This window comes from Sinocyclocheilus anshuiensis, unplaced genomic scaffold (assembly GCF_001515605.1).
Source record: "Sinocyclocheilus anshuiensis isolate Anshui unplaced genomic scaffold, SAMN03320099.WGS_v1.1 scaffold1346, whole genome shotgun sequence".
In the NCBI taxonomy this organism is placed as follows: Eukaryota; Metazoa; Chordata; class Actinopteri; order Cypriniformes; family Cyprinidae; genus Sinocyclocheilus; species Sinocyclocheilus anshuiensis.
The window spans coordinates 1,833,601-1,852,935 of NW_015555726.1; the positions used below are offsets into that span (position 1 = coordinate 1,833,601).

A 19,335-nucleotide genomic window follows, 5' to 3' on the forward strand; every position below is an offset into this window, starting at 1 on the left:
TGAGAAGAATGAAGGAATTCGGGCAATTTGTTACTGCTTTGAATGTGCCAAGTAAATTGTTCCCCCAAGAGAGGCTTTAAATTTATTTGGTTTTGAGAGACATTTGCTGACAGTCTGACACAAATTACTGAACCACAACAGTGAGAAACCAATGGGACATATGTTGCCTATTTACGGCTGGTAGTCAATTTTTAATTAACTCTTTAATATTTAATTATAACAGTTGGTTAAGGTGCTATACATTTAATCACATCATAAATTGTTCATTCAAAATCAGTATTTTATGTACATGGGGCTATAATTCATTTCAACATATGACCCATGCTGCAGCAAGCAGTTTTATTATGTATGATTATATGTATACAGTATATCATATCATAAGAGGTAGTCATCCAGAAAGCAACAGCAGCTACAGTTTATGGCAGCATATATAAGGCAAGACATGCTAAAGCATCAGGCCACAAACTACTGAGAAATGCAACATATATGGTCTGTATTATAAGATCAACAATCAGCAGTGACTGTTTAATAAAAACATTACTGTTCCATTAAAACAGTCAATTAAAGGATAATATATAAAGCTACATATAAAAGCTACTCTATAAAGCTACATTTAAAGGGTGTAAGCTCAAGTTAGTATTCAATATGAAAAACAGTCACTTCTTGTGCGTAAGATTGTATATTACTGCAAGGCTGTGCATGCTGCATCATGTAAACATTTTATATATATATATATATATATATATATACACACAGTGTCAGATGTGCCATAATATCTAGTCAATCAGAAAGTGATGATAGCTACGAGGCCGCATATGTAATCAGCAAGTGTGTTGGCGTATATGCAGATTTTTTCAAAATGTCTTTCATAAAATTGTGCTTGATTTTAAAAAAGGATGACTAATGAACTTCTTGAGAAAAGCAAATTACACAATTATTATACAATTTTGGCATTGTCCTTTCTCGAAAATGTTCCATGAGCAGAGTCTCTGAATATTTTGATTTAAAATACGAAAAGTCTAAATATTGGAGTAAATGATTTCCACAGTTCTCAGTTAATGGTACTGATTGTTTCTTATCCAAACAAGCATGCATTATATAATGATTTAGAGTATTTAATTGAAAGTGCTGTACTGTAATTTTAAAAAGAAAGCATCCACAAAAATCTTTTCCTTCACAGAAGTCCTTCAGAGATGATTATTCAGTTCCATTGACAGCATTTGAAAATTCAAATGGTAAGAGTCATGGCGCAGATGTTCTGAGGCACAAAGTCCTTGGCTTATTGGTCCCGCTTCATAGAGAAATTTGAGCTGCTCACTCATGCTCTCTGCCCTCTGGTTTTGTCTTTAGAGCTTGCAGTTTCTGCCTCCCATGCTGGCTCTCCTGTAGGGTCGTGCTGCCAGGGAGCAGGCTTATTGTGTAGGGTGAAAACCAGTCTCTTTCAAAAGCAGTAGTCAGCTGCTCTACAATCGAGTCCTGACCTTCCTGCTGGTTCTCCGATTCTTGAATCACCAGCCCGGCTCCTGCATTGAAAGCCAACTGACTGCCAACCCAGTCCAGATTCCCTTAATTGACAGAAAATGTGAATATTAATGTAAAATCCAATAATCTGTATATGAATTAATATGATTTATAAAACGTATAGTTCCAGTCCTTGATTCTGATTGGCTGAGCCACATAAATTACTCTACAAACATACACCTTTGTTTACGTTTGTGTGTTGCTTGGCAACCACTCTGTTGCAACCACAACTGATTCTGAGGAACTACATTGTTTGGTGGAAGAATAATGTTTTTATTAAAGGCACAATGTGTAATTTTTCGCCGCTAGAGGGCACGTATTCAAAATAAACAAAGAAGCAAAGGCGTAGTTTGATGACGCCATGACTGAGTGAGGAATCATGGGAGTTGTCGTCTTCATCCCCACAGCCAATGCAATCCGATGGGACTCGGGCAGAAATCATGTTCATGGATGAGCTAATGATTTATTAACGTAGTAGAATGAAGCAGGGTGAGGCTGAAAGCCGTCGAAGCGAAACGAGGCTGCCGAACGAGCGCGACACGCGGCTCGAAAGCAGCGGAGCTTTTATTATGCCACAGTCGACCGCTTCCGCTCCTTCCGGTCGTGCGTATGTGGGAAAAAAAAGCAGCGCTGTTTTATCATACTAGATATGTTTGAAAGTTCTGTTATAATGCTACTCTGTGCGGTCGTCGCCGGTCTATTAAAACACACAACATATTAAAGCGTCTTTGGTGTTTCCATGTTTTCTACAAAACAAAACCGGAAATCGAGGGGTTATGACGTCATTGGAAGGCGACACAATGACACTATGGACACGCTCCGTGTTACTGGATAAAAGTGCTTTTTTCTCTGGATTTAAACATTCTTCGAAACATTTGGGATAATGTAAGTACACAAGTCAGCAAAATATAGAACACTGTTCTAGTGGTTTTTGGATATTTTAATAAAAAAATCTTACATATTGTGCCTTTAATATCGTTACACTTTATTTGCTCGGTTTTATTTTGTGAAACCTTACTACTTATATGGAATAACCATTTTATAAAAGCAATAAGCCCCGTGAATCGGTGGTTTACAGTGAATTTATAACAGCTAAGGGGGTTTTAGGCACTCTGCTTAGCTGTTATAAATTCACTGTAAACCATGGCTTCTTGGGGCTTATTGCTTTAACAGATGACAATGAAAGACAAACATACAAATGGTTAAATGCCTCATTACTTATATTTATTTTTAGAACTATTGCAAATTTAGGTTTTGTTTGTTTGTTTACTGCTATCCCTTTTAATATTACATTTAATTTAATACTTCTTCCCTCGGTTTCACAGACAAAGCTTAAGCCTAGTCCTAGACTAAAATGTAAGTCTGAGCGGTTTCAACTGAAAGAAACTTGCACTGACTGATCTTAAAATATATCAGTGCCTTTGTTTTGTCTCAAAAAGCACACCAGTAATGTTTTTTTCTAGGCACGTTTATAAAAATTACTTAAATGTCCTAATTGAACCATGGCCTAATCCTAGTCTAAGTCCTGTCTGTGAAACCGGGCCCTTATTTTACACAACTGCACTATTGTTATTTGTTTTGTTTTGTTTTAACTTATTTTGTACTGCTTTGGCAGTACAAATATACAGTTTTTGTCAAGCCAGTGAACCACTGTATTAAGTGTGTGTGCAAGAGAGAGAGTCTTACCTATGTATACTGCATTGTCTGTCACCATAAATTTATTCTCATTTATCCTGTGCTGAAATCCTCCCATCTGCTCCTTGTCTCTGTAAAATCTCTGATTCAAAACAGACACACATATGTAAAATATAACCTATATGTAAAACACTTGTAAAATATATGTTTGGGTTTGTGTGTACATATATAAACATCAATCAAACTTCTTTCCTCACCACTTCTATAGAGCAGACTGGCAGTCCTGTGCATAGAGCCTGCATTGACGTCATAAAGTTAATGGTCAGTGGATGTGTACGTGTCCACAGACTGATTAAGAGACGCACTTTGACCTCTCTCAGTACTGCAGCCTCCCGGAGCATCTCGTCTATTGGCGACCAGTACCTGAACCAAAAAAAACATTTTACAAGTCAAATGAGTGTTGATGTAAGGAAGTAGCATACAGAGAAGTCATACATCTTCAAAAGAGCAAATTTGTCCATTTATAAATAGCTCCAAAGATTTACACATCAAAAAAAATCTATTTTTAGTATCTTTGTTTTGTTTTCAAGTGAAAATACCTAAATGTTTTTTAAGACAAATTCACTTGATAAAACCTAGGTTGAATATTTAGATACATAAACCTGACAACATAGTTTTCCTCATTTGTAAGTCGCTTTGGATAAAAGCGTCTGCTAAATGACTAAATGTAAATGTAAATATTTTATCTCAATTTTATTTATTTTTTTTTTTAGCAAGAGTTTTCACAAATAATTCAGTGAACATCAAGATCAACAGTCTGTAGTGTAATATTGAAGAAATGTAATATTGTATATCAAATTGAATGATTAGTTGATTAGTTGAATAAATCATCCAATTTTCTTAAGATGGCTAAAATACATTAATGACAATACACATGTTGTATTAGAAGATTTTGAGATTTAATTAATTTTTTAAAAAGTAAATTAAAAATTACTTAAAAATCAAGTTAATTAATATTAAATTACATGTAAAAATAGAAAAATAAAAATCATACAATATAGCATACTTTCTTGAGAGATATCTTAGCTTTACACTACACAAAACGTTAAAATGTTTTAGAGACTTTTCAAGTTTCAGTGATTTTCCAAATAATTCCTGTCTTTTATTTTGAAATATGTATTGTCTTAAGAAATCCTTTCAAGGTTTTTTTCCTTTTTTTTTATTGGCAGTTTTTTACTTGCTTTAACAAACCTCACTAAATTGATCATTTCCTTTATTAACAGCCATCTTTTAGTGCTGAAACATATAAATGACCCTGTGCCTGTGAAATCCAGCATTACCTTATGATTGGTGATCCTCTGAAGCTGCGGTTGACTAAGGGCAGGTAATCTGTTACAGAGATGTAGATGAATCTCTTGGCTTCTCGGATCACATGTCGTATGGCATCTAAATCTCTACTTCGACCCTTGGGGCAAAACAGCTCTGGTGACGTCTATGAAGAAAAGTTGGGGGAAAAAAGATAAAAAAGCAGTTTTCTTTTAAAAGTTTTTTTTTTCAGCTTCAATTCGTATGACCAGTACACCAGAGTAAGGTAATGAGATGCCCGTCTGTGTACATACATCATTGTCAGGATAAGAATTTTATCACTGAGCTAGAAATGTCTCCCAGCAGCCTATTACACTACAGCACAATTCATTTGAATGGGATGATGGATGTCTCAGATGTGTCGAGTAAACATCCTGTTGCTGGAAGGAAGTCAAGATTCATTACACTCAAATTAGAATCTGATGGCCAGTGTCTTCACATGTGACGCACATTGGCGTGGAAAGAATCACGGGATAAATTACCTACAGAGTGAGTGAATTTACATTAATCAAATGATATGCAGTGGAACCAATGACAGCAGTTTACATAAAAAAATCACTGTAGAATGGACATAGATGTAAATATACTTCAAAGTGCATGGAACTGGATAATCGATCGTGACATGTTTGTGCAATAAAATGTCAAATGTATTATTATTATGTACTGTAATTAAATACTTTCACTCACACACACACACACACACACACACACACACACACACATATACACACACACACACATATTTTTTCTTAAATATATACATGCATGTGTTTGTATGTGTATAAACAATGTTATGTTTGTTTTTGTGAATTGTGGGGACATTCCATAGGGGTTATGGTTTTTATACTGTACAAACTGTATTTTCTATGGCCCTACACCAACCCTACACCTAACCCTTACAGGAAACTTTGTGCAGTTTTACCTTCTCAAAAAAACTCATTCTGTATGATTTATAAGCCTTTTGAAATATGGGGACATGGGGCAATGTCCTCAATGTCCTTGTAATACCTATGTCATACCCATGTCATTATACAAATTTGTGTCCTCATATGTCACAAAAACGTGCACACACACACGCACACACACACACACACAATGAAAGGTTTGGGGTCAGTAAGAATTTTTAATTTTTTTTAAAGAAGTCTCTTATGCTCACCAAGGCTGCATTTATTTGCTCAAAAATACAGGAAAAACTGTAATATTGTGAAATATTATATGTAAAATAACGTTTTTCTATTTTAAAATACATTAAAAGCTCAAGAAACATTTCTTATTATTATCAATGGTGAAAACTGTTTCTTCAGTGAATAGAACGCTTAGAATAGAATTCTTTGCACCATAAATGTCTTTACTGTCATAGAAGTACTAATGTATTTTAAACAAATATTGCCCCTAAACTTTTCAATGGTGTACTGTATATGTATATATATTTACTGTTGAGGTGTATAATTCATTTTGCAGGCATAATGCCATAGGGGCTAGTTGTCACACAGGGAAGTTGTCACAAGGACTGTATCTCAGTAACTGTAAGATTTACTGTATAGTCAACCTTACAAATATCCAGAGGCGGACAAAGTACTCAACTCCATTACTTGAGTGAAAGTACAGATACTGCTGGTCAAATATTACTCCATTACAAGTAAAAGTTGTAAAGACAGATTTTTACTTAAGTAAAAGTACAGAAGTACTTGCTTTTAAAAGTACTTAAGTAGCAAAAGTAAATTTCCTTTTTTATGTCAATGCACTGTTACTTTGACATACACACCGCTCTTGTGGTACTTTTATGTCACACACAGAATGATCTGTGCAGTGCTGCTTCAAGTCCAACACCTATTGTGTTTTATTAGGAGATGCACAACAGTTCTTCTGTGGCTTTATAGGTAATATTTTCACGTACACAATTTAGGCAAGGCAAGGCAAGTTTATTTATATAGCACATTTCGTACACAATGGTAATTCAAAGTGCTTTACATAAAAGAAAGTAAAACAATCATTAAAAAAAATATCACAAAAATAAAACAAGGAATTTAAAAACTTTGAAGATGATTTAAAAATTGATTTAAAATGAATTTAAGACAGTTAAAAATAGAAAATGATAATACATACATAAAATACAGTGCAATCAGTTCAGAATCAGAATTTAAGCGAATATCATTTATTATCTTAATGAGTGCTGTCTCTGTGCTGTGATGTGGTCGGAAACCAGATTGAAAATTGTCCAGGTATCCAGTTTAAGTTTTTGTTCAGCTGATTAAAAACTACCTTTTCAATAATCTTGCCCAAGATTTGATATTGGTCTATAATTGCTCAAAATGTTGTTATCAAGATTACAAAAATCAGACAATATTGTGTCTAATATATATACCACAATATCAACTTCTTATTATTGAATTGTTATAAATAAATATCACATTTGCAGCTGGTCAGTGTTCAAAAAATGCTGGGAAATCATTTCATGTAGCCCTACAAGAGTGATCACTGATAAACTGTCTTAGTTACTGTCCGCCTCTGCAAATATCTACCCTGAGAAATTGGTAGCAGGATACTGAAGATAACAGAGTAAAATGTGTGGCAACTATCCTCTGCCTTCCCTTTCTATTTTAAAAATAGATGTACACTGGCAGATCACCTGAGTCAGACAAAGAAGAGAGTATGATATATGTTTATTGTTCTCACCGACACATAGGCAGAAGCGTCTGTATTGTTGAGTCTGAACTGAAGCGGCTTGTCTCTGCTGAACACTGCTGTGACTCTCTTGGACCAGATTGAAGGGATGTAGTCCCTGTACTGCAGCTGCCAGTAGAAAGAAAAGATCCTGTGCAGGTCCAGAGCCAAACAACTACAGTCAAACACTATTACTCCAAGCTCCTTCAGCTGAAACAAAAAACAGGAAGAAGAATCACAACATCTCGATATGAATATATGAAAATGTGCTTGTGCAATATTTCTTCAAACTAAAGTGGCGGTCACACTAGACCTTGCACACAAAATTTCTAGATACAGTAACAGTCATAATAGGACATCACGCTCTACAGTGTCTTTTTAAAGTGCCCCTATTATGGATTTTTGAAAATTACCTTTCATGCAGTGTAACGTAGCTGTATGTGAATGTCAACAGTCTGCAAAGTTGTAAAGCTGAAAGTGCATCATAAATAAAGTTATTGTCTCTCTTGAAAGAGTCAACTCTGAATCGCTTAAACGAGTCATTTAAAATTTGAATCCCATTTCCGTGAAGTTCACACGTCACAAGTTACCACATTTGCATAATGCCCGCCTACGTTCTGTGTGGACATGCCGCGAAAACTTGAACCCCCCTCAAACGCCGTAGGTCGTTTGTGTGAATAACATAATGTCGATAAGACACTGCTCTGCACTGTGGAAGTAAATTCGGTTTATTTTCACTTCCAAAGGATGAGGCTGTGAAGAATCAGAATTTATCTTTACTACGATGCCACAGCAGTATAATCCCAAATTTTGCTGTGTTCCCGTCATTTTACTGATGACTACTTCCCAAATCTCCATGAATTCAATGCGGGATTCGTAAAACGGATGTCCTTGAAAGATGGGTCAGTGCCCAGTTTGTTTGGACCAGCTGGCTCCTCTGAATCACAACCTCTAAGTATGATTAATAATTGTTACTGTAATGTTCTGTCGAGCGTGCAAAATATGTAGTTCAATCATGACAACTCTCTGAAGATTTTTGCATGGTGATGGATATGACAGTGTTCATGTATTTGGTCTTGGCGGAATAGATCTGCTACGCTGCTGCTGAATTGCTGCTGCTGTTGGTTATTGCTGTAGTTGTAGATTATTGCTGCTGCTGCAAGCAAGTACAGGAACTTGCTACTGCCAATGCGTACGGCGATACAGTGCCCTGAGTATTTAAGACATACTGCTGCTGCACAAATAGCATAAAAATAACACGTAGCAGATCTATACAGGTGGAGCTGGGGAAGGTGGAGGGTTTCAGAGAAACTCTGAAAGCGTGCTGTAGTTGTAGATTATTGGTATTGGTATTGGTATACAGGTGGAGCTGGGGAAGGTGGACGGTTTCAGAGAAACTCTGAAAGCGCGCTGCAGGAATCTCTAGTGGATGCTAGCCAGCCATATAAATGCAAGGCAGTAAGCTCATTGGCTGCATATGCAGCATGAACCAATCAGCTTGTGCCAAGTCGTTTAACTCTCTGAATATCATCAGTTACGTTAACAACCCGTCAGCCTGCACCATCTAGAGTTTCATGACTGCACTACATATTTGTGTGTGTTTTGTTGGGTTGTGTATACACTCAGTGCAACTGTAGATCTCCGGCTAATCAGCTGTGGGCTCGCTATTGTCAAGAAATGTGTCGATTGATATAGAACATCTGTCATTCTTATTACTTGGAGTCATGATAAAGGATGGAGCAATACATTGGTTTACAAACTGCAGTGCTTTATCAGTGCTCCATGTCTGTGTTCGGCTAACACATATACCATTATTGTTTGGGTCTTTACTATGTTCCAATTTTCAACATGCGCTGTGCGCAGTAGACCAATTACAACAGACTGGGTCATCGGACCAATCAGAGCAGAGTAGCCTCATGCAAAGGAGGGGTTTGGAAAGATGAATCTTCAAAAGAATCGTTTGAGGGTCGTTGAGAAATAAGGTAAATTTAAATGCATCTTATAAGAAAATTAAAGTGTTTTTTGACCTTGCATGCATGTAAACCTGTTGTTAGGGACTCCCAAAACCAAATTATGAACCTTTCAAATAGCATAATAGGGGCAGTTTAAAAAACATCTACATATAATACATCCAAAATGTAAAAATGTTATCTACTTTGGTCACATGAGCTTTGAATGAGCTTGCGTTTTCTTTTCTCTCTCGCATGTGTATGAATAGAAGTCAGAGGAACAAAGAGTGTAGCGTGACTGGCCCTTAAATTCTCCCAGGTTTCATTTTTTGTTATGTTTTGCAATAACACTCATATATCATCCAAGTACTTTTCGAGGCCACTGTAAATGGATGAAATTTTTTACCTTGGACAGCGCTTTCCAGTTCATGCCAGCACTGCCAATGTAAACGTGCTTCCTGTCCACCACCCAAAATGAGGAAAGCAGTCTTCCTCTGGTGAGGGCCGTCACGTTGATGTAGTGCACTTCTGCATCTGGGAGAGACAGACAGCCATTCGGGCAATGGTTTGGAAACTGTTAAGCCCTGTTAACCTTAACAAGAGATCTCTGTCATTCAACTCTGCACATTCAACAATATTGCACATTCATGATGTTTTGACCTTGTGTGTAGCCTTGGGGGACTGGAGAAGCGAAAAGCCCAAAGAGTTATGCCAGTTTATGACAGATGGATGCCTGTGTGTGTGATCTTACAGTGTTTTACCTTGAGAGAACTGCTTTAGTACTGTATTCAGCACTTCAGCAGACAGAAATCAATGCATCAATTAACATTAACTAGAGAGATTTGAGTTCACTCACAGCGGTCAGACATGCTCTTCAGCTCAATGGAGTTGGGCTGGTCACTAACAATCTTTAATCTGACACCTCGAGACTTCAGGCTTAACAATCTCTGAAACAAATACTGACCCTAGAAAATAGAAAAAGATTTTAGAATATTAATACCATATGTAATATATGCCAATGACTATAAATCAGACATTTTAGATGCATAATCATAAGTAGAAAGTAGGTACAGTAGCAACAACAGTTATTGGCCAATATTAGAGTTTTTTTTAATTCTGTTATTTAATTGTGCATACTCATTTTCCTAATTTAACATTTTTTTTTACCTTTGTACAGAGCCCCTAAGGAGACATGGGGATAGTAAAAAAATAAAAAAATTTAGACGGGAGGAAAAATATTTCATGCTTTTGCATTCTGTTGCAAATCTTGTGCATTCTCTTCCAAAGCACTCACATTACATTGCATTAGGGGGAAAAGCCTACGCAAAAGCATTGAAATATATTTTTTGTGACATGTGACATATTTGTGTTCTTTTGCAAATGTTTTTTGTTCCCACAAGAAAATTTTGTGGTCTCTCATAAAACATTTGTGTTCTCTTGAATGGTGAACACAAAGTTTCTGGGGGGAATTCATTTTGGTTTGTAAGAGAACACAAATGCATATTTTTTTTCCCTCATTCATTTCTTTCTTTTATTTTTATTTTACCATTATACCATGTCCTTTTAGGGGCACCGTAAATGTGCAGTGTGCACTTAATCTTTACCACTTATAAATTGATAAAACATCTCAAAATGACAATCCAATTTTCATACTGTACAGTGGCATTTAAAATTATTTCAGTTTTTAGTGCTTTATTTCTTTATCAATTATAAAAAATAATAAAAAAAAGTTATCAGTTACAATATCAGGGCACCCCTAAATCCCAAAAACTATTTCGGAACTATAAGACACAATTATGACACAATTATGATAACTATATTGATACAATGCAGCATATATAATATAATATAATATAATATAATATAATATAATATAATATAATATAATATAATATGTAATTTTATATTATATTATATTATTCACTATTATATGTCATACCATATTACAAAAACAAAAGGATTGGTGACATTTATTTTCATATAAATAAAGAATATTTTCTAAAAATATTTTCTAAATATATATATATGAACAATGTCCCCACATTACAGTAATTAAAAACAAATACTGACAATTTGAAAAGTAATGCACCATTTAAAATGTTGATATTAATTAGTAGTGCTAAAATAACTTTCTTTATGCAAAACATAATTTACATTTTTTTTTTTTTTTTTTTCATATAAACGTAGGCTAACTAACCTGATAGGAGGAATAAAGCCATGACCCCTGATCATTGGAGGTCAGAGCCCAGTATGGCGACACTATCTCAACTGACAGTTTTGCTTGGTCCAAAAGATGGTTGAGACCCATGGTAAGCGGGAGATGGGTTGAAGTATTGGGGTTGAATGACAGCTCTCCTGGGACGTTCTCCACAAGGACAATGCTAAGAGCATATTGATGTAAGTCAGGAGATGTTAGCTTGTGGAACATGTTCATAGATTTATGCACAACATATATATTGAAGTCAACATGAAATCAAAATTGAACCTATTTACTTTCTTAATGCAGATATGATTCAATGTATGATTCACTGTTGCGTATTATTCTTAAAAACTATTGGGCAAGCAGTTAAGTCTTGAAGAAAAATGATAACGATTTACTCATTTACATTACGTTATATAACATTATTCATTTAGCAGACCCTCGTGTTGTTCTGAACCCATATGGCTTCCTTTCTATATGGAACTAAAAACGGTGAATCTGGGCACTCTTTTTAATATACAGTACAGCAAATTAATGTGAAATAGGGCTGTTAAGTTCCAAAATGAAAGTTCCCAAATTTATTCCAAGTCCTGTGTGAGGAACAGACCAACATTTTAATTTATATTTAATCATTTCACCTTGGGATGTTCATGAGAGGATTATTCCTTTTAGTCAGATCTTTTCTTTCAATCAGTCAATTCAGTTCACAAAAAAACAGTCTGAATGATTTGTTCATGAGTTCAGCTCTCTGACAGAATGAATGAGTGGAGGGAACTTATTTTCGATTAAATTTCAGTCTGTTCCTCACAAAAAGCAGCGCTATTGTATGGCTTCAGGAACACAGCAATGATAATTTTATGAAACCACTGTGCAGTATGAAAGCTCCAGCTCCCGTTTATTGTAATTGCATCGAAAAATGTAGCATTGGCCTGTGTTATTCAGAATCTTCTTTTTGTTCTACGGAATAAAACGTCATATAGGTTTAGAATAACATGTAGATGAGTGAATGATGACAAAACTCTCATTTTAAGTCAGCCGTGAAGTCTAAAACTATTCCTAATCAAGATGCAATTAACAAACTCATGTTGGCTAAAGGTACAAAACACGGAGCTGAATATGCAGTGCTCCCATGTGTACTTTTTAGGTCATATGTACTGCAGAAAATAACATCATCAGGGTATGATCTGTGACAACTGCTTCTTACCGACAATTTTTGCTGCAGTTCTCCTCAGTGACACCATCCTCATCCTCTCCCCAGACGTCCACGGCAGAGAAAATTAGAGCCACCAGGACAGCAAAGCAGCAAACCAGTGCAAACACAGCAATACATTTCTGCTGGGACTGCAAAAGACATACAAAGAGAGCTCTGCCAATTACATTTTAATATACAGCTTTTAGATAAGTATGTCTTGACTTATTTGTTGAAATGATTAATATAGGGTTTCTGACTTTGGTGACAGTTTAAATTTGCAGGGTCAAGATTTATTGTATTTAAAAAATAGCTCTGGAATTTATAGCTATAATTTAATTTTACGACTGAGAGAATGATAGAGTGACTCTGTCAAATTTTCACCTGAATTCTATTATACAGAAGGAAGAGCTTTCCTTATATGCTTGGTGGATTTTTCTAAAGTATTGAGGTAGATAAATTTGTTGTTGGTGAGTGTTCTCACTATGCAGCATTCTCTCCAATCCACTACTGTAAACAAGCATCAGCATGAAACCCAGGAAAGTGTCTATAAATATTAATGTGGTCAATGGATAAAACGTGGTGAGTGCTGAAGGGCAGTAGTTCTCAGATGGTGGCCTGCTGATAGGGTCGTGGACAGCAGGGAAAGAACAATGCTAAATGTGAATCATAAATCATATAATTATGTATAGTAAGGACTGTAAAACATACAGGCTTATCAGCAGTATAAACTACCGTTCAAAAGTTTGAGGTCAGCATGTTTAGAAATTTAATTCAGGGTGAGTGCATTAAATTCATTAAATGTGTCAAAGGATTTTATCAAATTATTTAAAATGTATCACAGTTTCCACAAAAATATTAAGCAGCACATCTGTTAATGATAATCAGAAATATTTATTGAGGAGCAAATCAATCATATGGCCAAAGTACAGGGTCCTGAAGCAAACTGCAAACAAGCTTACTGCTTGAGAACCTGCGCTGTAATCAACTCAGAACTTTTGATTTTCTCTCCAAAAAAAGTGCACATGAGTGAATTGATTTTTGCTTAGCGTTGCACTTCCCTGAACATATCTCCCCTGAGAGAGATTGTCTCCTTCCCATCTGCTGGCCTCCATCAGAGTCCCAGCTTTACAGCTGTCTGCCGAGTGACATATACATCGTATATAATTTTCCTCTGAAGGAAACATGCAAAGTGAAGTTTAATTAAAGAGCAGGGAGTACACGAAGCAAGCAGATTAATGCAAGGCATTAACCTTCTTACAGTTCAAATGGATTTGGTCAATTAGTGTCCCCTTTATTACCCTTACACACTCATGTACAGTCATGACTGACTTTATGTTTGGATTTTTACTTTAAGTTTGACATTTGAGATATCATTGAAAGTGTTTCCTTTATCTCAAAGGATGTTTGAAGCTTGGTTTGGTTTAAAATCAGTTCAGAATCATTTGGGAAATATCATTAAACACAGTACATGTAACACTGAAGTAGTGTTTATTTGAGCAAGTTATTGGGGTTTTTCAGACCTTTAAGAGAATGTGATCTTTTGAAGTATTTCAAAAGATTAGTATTTTTTTTCTAGAAACTAAAAGCATATACTGCGGTAATCAAACGATATGTTAGATTTGTTCCACTGTAATAAAACTTAAATCTGTGTCTTGCCAGAGGCAATGGAAGAATTAAAGTTGTCTGTAAACAGAGACTTTCTCCGCCTGAAGGGAAATAAGTCAAATTAATGCTGTGTTTGCATCGAGCTGTCTGTGCTGACGGCTTTGATTGACAGGACGATGTGCTGCTCCTTCCAACCTTATCTGCTACTTTTCAGAGTTCAGTCTTGCCGAGTTAAGCGTTCTAACATGCAATCAAAAAGGCCTGACATGCAGCTTAGTCAGACTACTGTAAACCATGCTTTACATGCTGTATCAACGTGTGAGAGAAAAATTAATTTTTACAAAACATATTCTCCTCTCAGTCATAATCTTATCCAACAACAAAAAATAAATAAACCAGAGAAATTGACAAAATGTAACTACACACATAACATTTTCATATGCGTTTTTCAAAAAATAAAATAAATTCCATACACAACATACACAATTGTAGACATCACTGAAAAAATAAAATAAAAAATACAAAACTATTCAATTCTCACTATGTTCTAGCGAGAATTCTCATATTTCATAATATAATATAATATAATATAATATAATATAATATAATATAATATAATATAATATAATATAATATATCATATTCTGTGCAGCTGAGCAAAAAAAAAATAATAATAATAATTTCAATTTAAATGCAGACTTTCAGCGGAAATATTCTGATGGGTATTTGGAGCCTGAAGTGAAAGTTAAGCCTCACCTTCATGATGTTCTCCTGAGTGGCAGAGCCTGGCATAACAGCTTTTAAGTTCCTTCAGACTTCAGGAAACATGGAAAACAAGACGCTACTGTATTTCATCAATGTAGTCTCCTTGGTAACGTGTCCCGCTCAGCCTGTCTCTTACGCTCATCACTGTAATGGATGTGCAAGTCCACGGAATGATATAGTGGGTGATAGATAGTGTGCCTTTTGTTTTAGCACCCTGAGCTCACGCATGCTTCCACTGGCTGTGTGGTTTCCTCGCCTCAACTCCATAGTGATGGAGACAGAGAAAGAGAAAGGAGGAGAGAGAAAGACACGGTCCACTCCCTCTCTCGAAACATCCAATGCTGGGCTAACACAGAACAATCCCCCTCCCTTCTGCATCTTTCTCACCTGCCCTGTGAACCAAAACTCTGCCGGCACAGTGCAAATGGATTTGGCTTCAGCAGAAGAAAGACAAGGAGTAAAAATATAAAACATGGTATAAAACGCAACCTTTTGACTCTAAGCATCTCTAAGGTATTGTCTCTTTTCCTTCCAGCATGACAGAGGGAAGTTCAGCGCAAGCATAAATGAGCTTGACACGTTCACCCTATAAATAATTCAGCATCGTTACAACTGGCTGGCCAGCTCGTGAACTAATCTATCGAGTAAGTTGTTTATTAGAGACACTGTTATGCGATTCAGGCAATCTCAGAATCTGAAATACCTTCCCATATAGAAAGGAAGATCTATTTAATATATGTCTTCTCTCTAACAGCAAATTACATTAAATGGAAAGCGAACTGAGACTTTTGTTTAATTATCCTGCTTCTCAGATTGTTTTCATGAGAAAAAGATCTCAGCAATCTCCAAAAGTGTTTCAGAATAGATGTCAATTATGTCTCAAACTGAGTTTACTGTGAAAACACAAAGTCTGCAAAGGTTAGAGAGCTCACATTTTTCTCATCAAAGACCAATTATCCAGACTAAGTGTTCTACTTCAATTTTATAGCTCTATCCTCATGCTGTAATGTCTCATTTGTGTCTAAATTAGGATTGCTAAATCTGCCTGGCAGGCTTGTGAACTAATCTATCAAGTGAGACCTGTACTGATTCATGCAAATTCCTATAGGAAAGAAAAATAAATTGAAAACAGTAAATTAGACAATTTGCTTACATTTCCTGATTTTTTTTTCCCCTGAAAAAAACAACAACAAATAAATACCCCAGTGGTCTCACTCTCACATTTACTTTATCTTCAAAAGAGATCTCAATGAGATTTCAAGAGATCTCAAACTGTTCAAAAATCAATGATTTCAATATGAACTCTTCCAAAACCAAATTGTCTGAACTATGCTATCCACAATAATTTTATAGCTCTATACTCTTACTCTTATTAATTTTAATTTGAGCAAAAACTTCTAAGAAAACATTTTAGAAAGTGTTATTTTAATATCATTTATATACTATTAGAATATTTATTAACATTTTGAATTAGCTTTTATTTTTATATTTTCATTTTATGTAGGTTTTTACATTTTAGTAATCATGTACTTTTGTCATTTTTATTAGTTTATATATATATATATATATATATATATATATATATATATATATGTATGTATAGACAGATGCAAAAAAGGGCAAGTTTGAAGTAATCAAAGTTTTCTCTGGAATCACTCCGCAGATGTTCCTGGCACACTATTGCAATGGAATGGAGCCTCACTTATGCACTGTTAATTACTGCCTATGCTCATGAGATACAGATGACCTCCTTCACTGGGATTTGTATCATTGCTTAACGAGATATCACCTTCTTAAATCAGTGCATAATCTTCTCAGTCCTGTGATTACAGACTGGAGTTTGTGGAGTAAGCGTATTTAAAAGCAACTAATTCCCATTCTTGACCACTTTAGAGTTAGCAAAAGCTGTCTGATAAAGCTAGACATTGACAGACCGCAAGACTTAATTGCACTTATGGTGGTGATGCATTGAGGAGAGCTGGCAGGACGTTAGACAGGAGATATATGCACCTGTGTTTTGGGACATCCGTTGTGTAACTTTTCAGTAAAGAAAATGATTGCGAAACGAAGCGGGAATGACCCTGCCCATATAACCACAAGTCAGAATAGAGGTCACTGTCAGCGTGACGTCCATTAGTTACAGCTGAGCCCCTCACCTCAAAACACCAAGCACTCCATCACTGCACAGCAGATGCACTTTGTACATGCAGTAGAGAGCGGGAGTACAGTGTTTATTTATTATACATTATGGATGGATGATGACATGGATGATGAATTAATTAAAAAATCCCATTGACACTGATGGCTAGAGACCTGAAAATCAAAGATATTATGGCTCTTTTGACTAAGAACATTAAGCAAAAACTTAGCAACCATCCAGAACACCTTAGCAACTGCATAGCACAGGCCTGGAACCACCAAAAACACTTTAGTGTCATGGCGAAGAGTTTTGCACAAGCCAACAGCACTCATGATGTCTTCAGAAAATGTAAAAATATATTTTATGGCTGTTCCTACAAGTCCCGTATTGATCGAATACTTACAGAAAAGTGTTGAAGCAATAAAATGTGTTGAATTAAAAACTGAGAGAGGGAAAAAGAGAGAGAAAAAAGAGGCTGATGGCCCAAACAATACTAGGTGAGTCATTTCTCAAGGGAGAGGTGAAGCAGACAGGGTGTAATATATAATAGAAATGAGGAAATCAAACTTGACTGTGTCCTTCTCTGACAGAGGACCCTACATGGCCAGGAGGAAAACTTATTTTAGGCCTTGGCACTGTACATGCTGAAATGCTACACAAAAACAATCATCTGTTAATCTAATAGTTTAGAACCTATAGCAGAAATGTCAGCAGAACTGAAACGCCGGTCACTCACTTCAGTTTAACAAATATTTTAGCAAGCTCTGTCAAACATTTTAATAAAATTGATGCAATGAATTAAATACATAAATATTTGCTGAGAAAAGCCCCAAAATAAAGATAATTTGAAGGCATTTGAATCGTCAGTGGCAAATTCTTTAAATATAAAAACTCTACTCTACCAGGATCAGGAAACAGTCCTCCATTTATTTGGGTTGAAGTGTTCTGGAACAGTGTTGTAAATACAACTTAACCACTGATTTCTATTCGTGTCCTCTTTTGGAAGGCCAAACAAAGTAGTTTAGCTTTCACAACGAAACACACTGTCTCCACGGCATGGCGGCGGCGGCAACAATACTACAGCAAGAATAAAAGTTACGCCTTCTTTCTTTGCGTGAACATTTGTGTGGCGTTATGCAATTCTTCCCACATTGTGATGTAGACATGTGGGGGCGTGTTAGAACGAGCCGTTTTAGGTAGGCATGGTTGACTCTTAACTTTTATAAAGAATATCTCTTTGGATTTGAGACTTTAGTCTTTGCAACTTTACAGATCTTCTTTATGCACCAAGAGCTTGTAACACTTCAAAGAGAAAGGAAAAATTGAAATCGCATCATATGACCCCTTTAAAATCACCGTTTTACACATATAAATGACTGCATAGTACCATGTCTAGTTGTTTCTGTCTTACAAAATGCAGTAAAAAATGCAGTAAAAATGCAAATGCAAGTAATAGCAGAACCGTCACGCATCTCAAAGTAACACACAGTAGGTGATATTCCATACCTGAGTGATTCAGCCTCACTCACAAATGCAGTCACTTGTTTAGTTGCTGAACAGATCAGTGTTTTGAACGAATCTGTTGAATAGATCATACAATCTCATGCATAAAGACAGTCCCTTATCGCCACCTACTGGTGAATATATATATATATATATATATAGAGAGAGAGAGAGAGAGAGAGAGAGAGAGAGCATTCTCAGTAACCAAAAAAGTAAGGTAAAAAGTTAGTTTAGTGTGCTAAATGCTAAATTAGGACTTTTATATGGATATAGGGTCTTATAGGATCTTTATATGTTATTTCATAATTATTTTGAATGTCTTGGTTAAATATGGTTTACTGTTGAATATACTGACAAACATGGTATATATTTAATATAATTTCTATTAAATATATTTAAATTTCACATTTGTAATCAATGTTGAAAGTTAGTACATTTAAAATATATTAAATTAAAATTTAATATTAAATAACACACTATAATTCAATTTATAATCAAGTACTTTACTTGCGCTTTAATGTGTTAGTTAACACATCAAAATAACTACTTTCAGTATTACAAAAGATTATTAAAACATGATTTAAAATGTATTTTAAAGTAAAACGTTTAATTTTACATTATTACAAAAGTGCACTTTTTATAAGTATATTTCAAGTGTTGTTTTTTTTTTTTTTTTTTTTTTTTTTATTTAACTTGAGCACTGCTTTGTTTTTAAACATTGATGATCAAACATAACCGTCCTTTGCTCAAAAATGAAAATTTAATTTACTTACTCTCAGGGCATCCAAGAGGGGAC

General features: G+C 35.4%; 1 protein-coding gene across 2 annotated transcripts in view; it reads right to left on the reverse strand.

Moving 5' to 3' along the window:
• Positions 1-970: 970 nt before the first annotated feature.
• The window catches only part of pld5 (phospholipase D family member 5), a 23,059-nt gene continuing 4,694 nt past the window's right edge, over positions 971-19,335 (reverse strand). The window contains exons 1-10 of one of the 2 annotated variants that reach the window (XM_016465988.1): positions 14,888-15,285; positions 12,539-12,675; positions 11,332-11,515; positions 9,991-10,099; positions 9,541-9,668; positions 7,198-7,395; positions 4,497-4,648; positions 3,414-3,579; positions 3,208-3,298; positions 971-1,565 (exon numbers count right to left, since the gene is read on the reverse strand). In XM_016465988.1, coding sequence (XP_016321474.1) covers positions 1,315-1,565; positions 3,208-3,298; positions 3,414-3,579; positions 4,497-4,648; positions 7,198-7,395; positions 9,541-9,668; positions 9,991-10,099; positions 11,332-11,515; positions 12,539-12,675; positions 14,888-14,923 — 1,452 coding nt within the window. In that variant the 5' untranslated portion in view covers positions 14,924-15,285 and the 3' untranslated portion in view covers positions 971-1,314. Of the gene's footprint in view, positions 1,566-3,207; positions 3,299-3,413; positions 3,580-4,496; positions 4,649-7,197; positions 7,396-9,540; positions 9,669-9,990; positions 10,100-11,331; positions 11,516-12,538; positions 12,676-14,887; positions 15,286-19,335 lie in introns of those variants that run through there. The other variant, XM_016465987.1, reaches the window with a different exon arrangement.